We start from the raw sequence: 1,322 nt of genomic DNA on the forward strand, positions 1-1,322 counted from the left end.
TATCTATCTATCTATCTATCTATCTATCTATCTATCTATCTATCTATCTATCTATCTATCTATCTATCTATCTATCTACATAATGTATATCATATATATCTACATGGTCCATGTTAGCACATAACCATCTGATCCTCTTCCTCAGAATCACCGGAAGTACGTCACTGTCTTTGGCACCGTCTGCTGTACCGCCATACCATAGACCTAGCGCTAATTCTCTGAACATCGCCACCACTGTCAGCGGTACCGCCATCACCATAGACCTAGCGCTAATTTCTTGAACATCACCACCACCGTCTGCTGTGCTGCCATCACCATAGACCTTGAACGTCACCACCATCATCATCTGCCGCCGGAAGCAGTGAGTTCTTGTTCAGAAAGTCAGAAATACAAGTTGTCTTCAGCGTTCGTGGGAGGGATACTACCCGTCAGTTTTCACACCTTCTTCTGGACCCCCACCGGACATTCTAGAGTCGTCTTTGGAAGTTTCACGTTGCGGAGGGCAGAATTTTATACGAGTAATTTTTTTTCTAAAATCGGGAACTTCCGCTTTGAAGAGATGTGACGTTTTGCAGAGAGTTGAGATAAAAGACAGGCAGCATGGAGCTTTGCGTGTGTCTGAATTAATCGTGCGAGAGGAAAGAGAATCCTATCCATATCATGAAATTATGACGACGAATTGGAATATAATGCCTTCGATGGAGTTTGACGACTGGTGGATTTTGAGGAACGGAGAGTGAGGAAGATAGAAAGAGAGACAGACAGACAGACAGACAGGCAGTGACAGAGAGAGAGAGAGAGAAGGTGGCAGACGATTTCTTCAGTCGTCCCTCACGAGAGCCCAGTTCTGCGTGATCCGGACATTTGCTTGAGTGTGTGAGACATGAAGATATCAGTAACTGAGTGGACACTCTTCTTCATTTCCTGGATCCTGTGTTTTACAGGTAAGGCATTAGAGGAAGGATTTACCTTTTTCAATTGTAATAACAGTTTTATATTTTTTACAACACAAATAGGGTGTATAAATTAATGCCAAAGATTAGAGGTGTTATTAGAGAACGACATATCTTGTCAGTATGTTAGCGGTTAGCGTCTTAGCGCATATATAAATGGCCGCTTGCACTGTATGCTTACCAGGAAGTTGAGATTGTTTCAGAATGCTCTCAAGATTGTTTCAGAATGGGTACCCGGCTATAGACAGCGAAAGATCTTGTCAGTTTGTTAGTGTTTGAGCGCTTAATCAGCTGCTTGCACTGTATGCTTCCCGGGAAGCTGACAATGTTTCGGAGTGTTCTTTGGTCTGCTGGGGTAATAATATAGTG

General features: G+C 43.0%; 1 protein-coding gene across 1 annotated transcript in view; it reads left to right on the forward strand.

The window, feature by feature from the left end:
• Positions 1-150: 150 nt before the first annotated feature.
• Positions 151-1,322, forward strand: part of LOC101845821 — a 13,103-nt gene continuing 11,931 nt past the window's right edge. Inside the window, exon 1 of the mRNA XM_005112556.3 lies at positions 151-944. Within this exon, the coding sequence (XP_005112613.1) occupies positions 884-944 (61 nt within the window). The 5' untranslated portion in view covers positions 151-883. The remainder of the gene's footprint in view (positions 945-1,322) is intronic.

This window comes from Aplysia californica, unplaced genomic scaffold (genome assembly GCF_000002075.1).
Source record: "Aplysia californica isolate F4 #8 unplaced genomic scaffold, AplCal3.0 scaffold01319, whole genome shotgun sequence".
NCBI lineage: Eukaryota > Metazoa > Mollusca > Gastropoda > Aplysiida > Aplysiidae > Aplysia > Aplysia californica.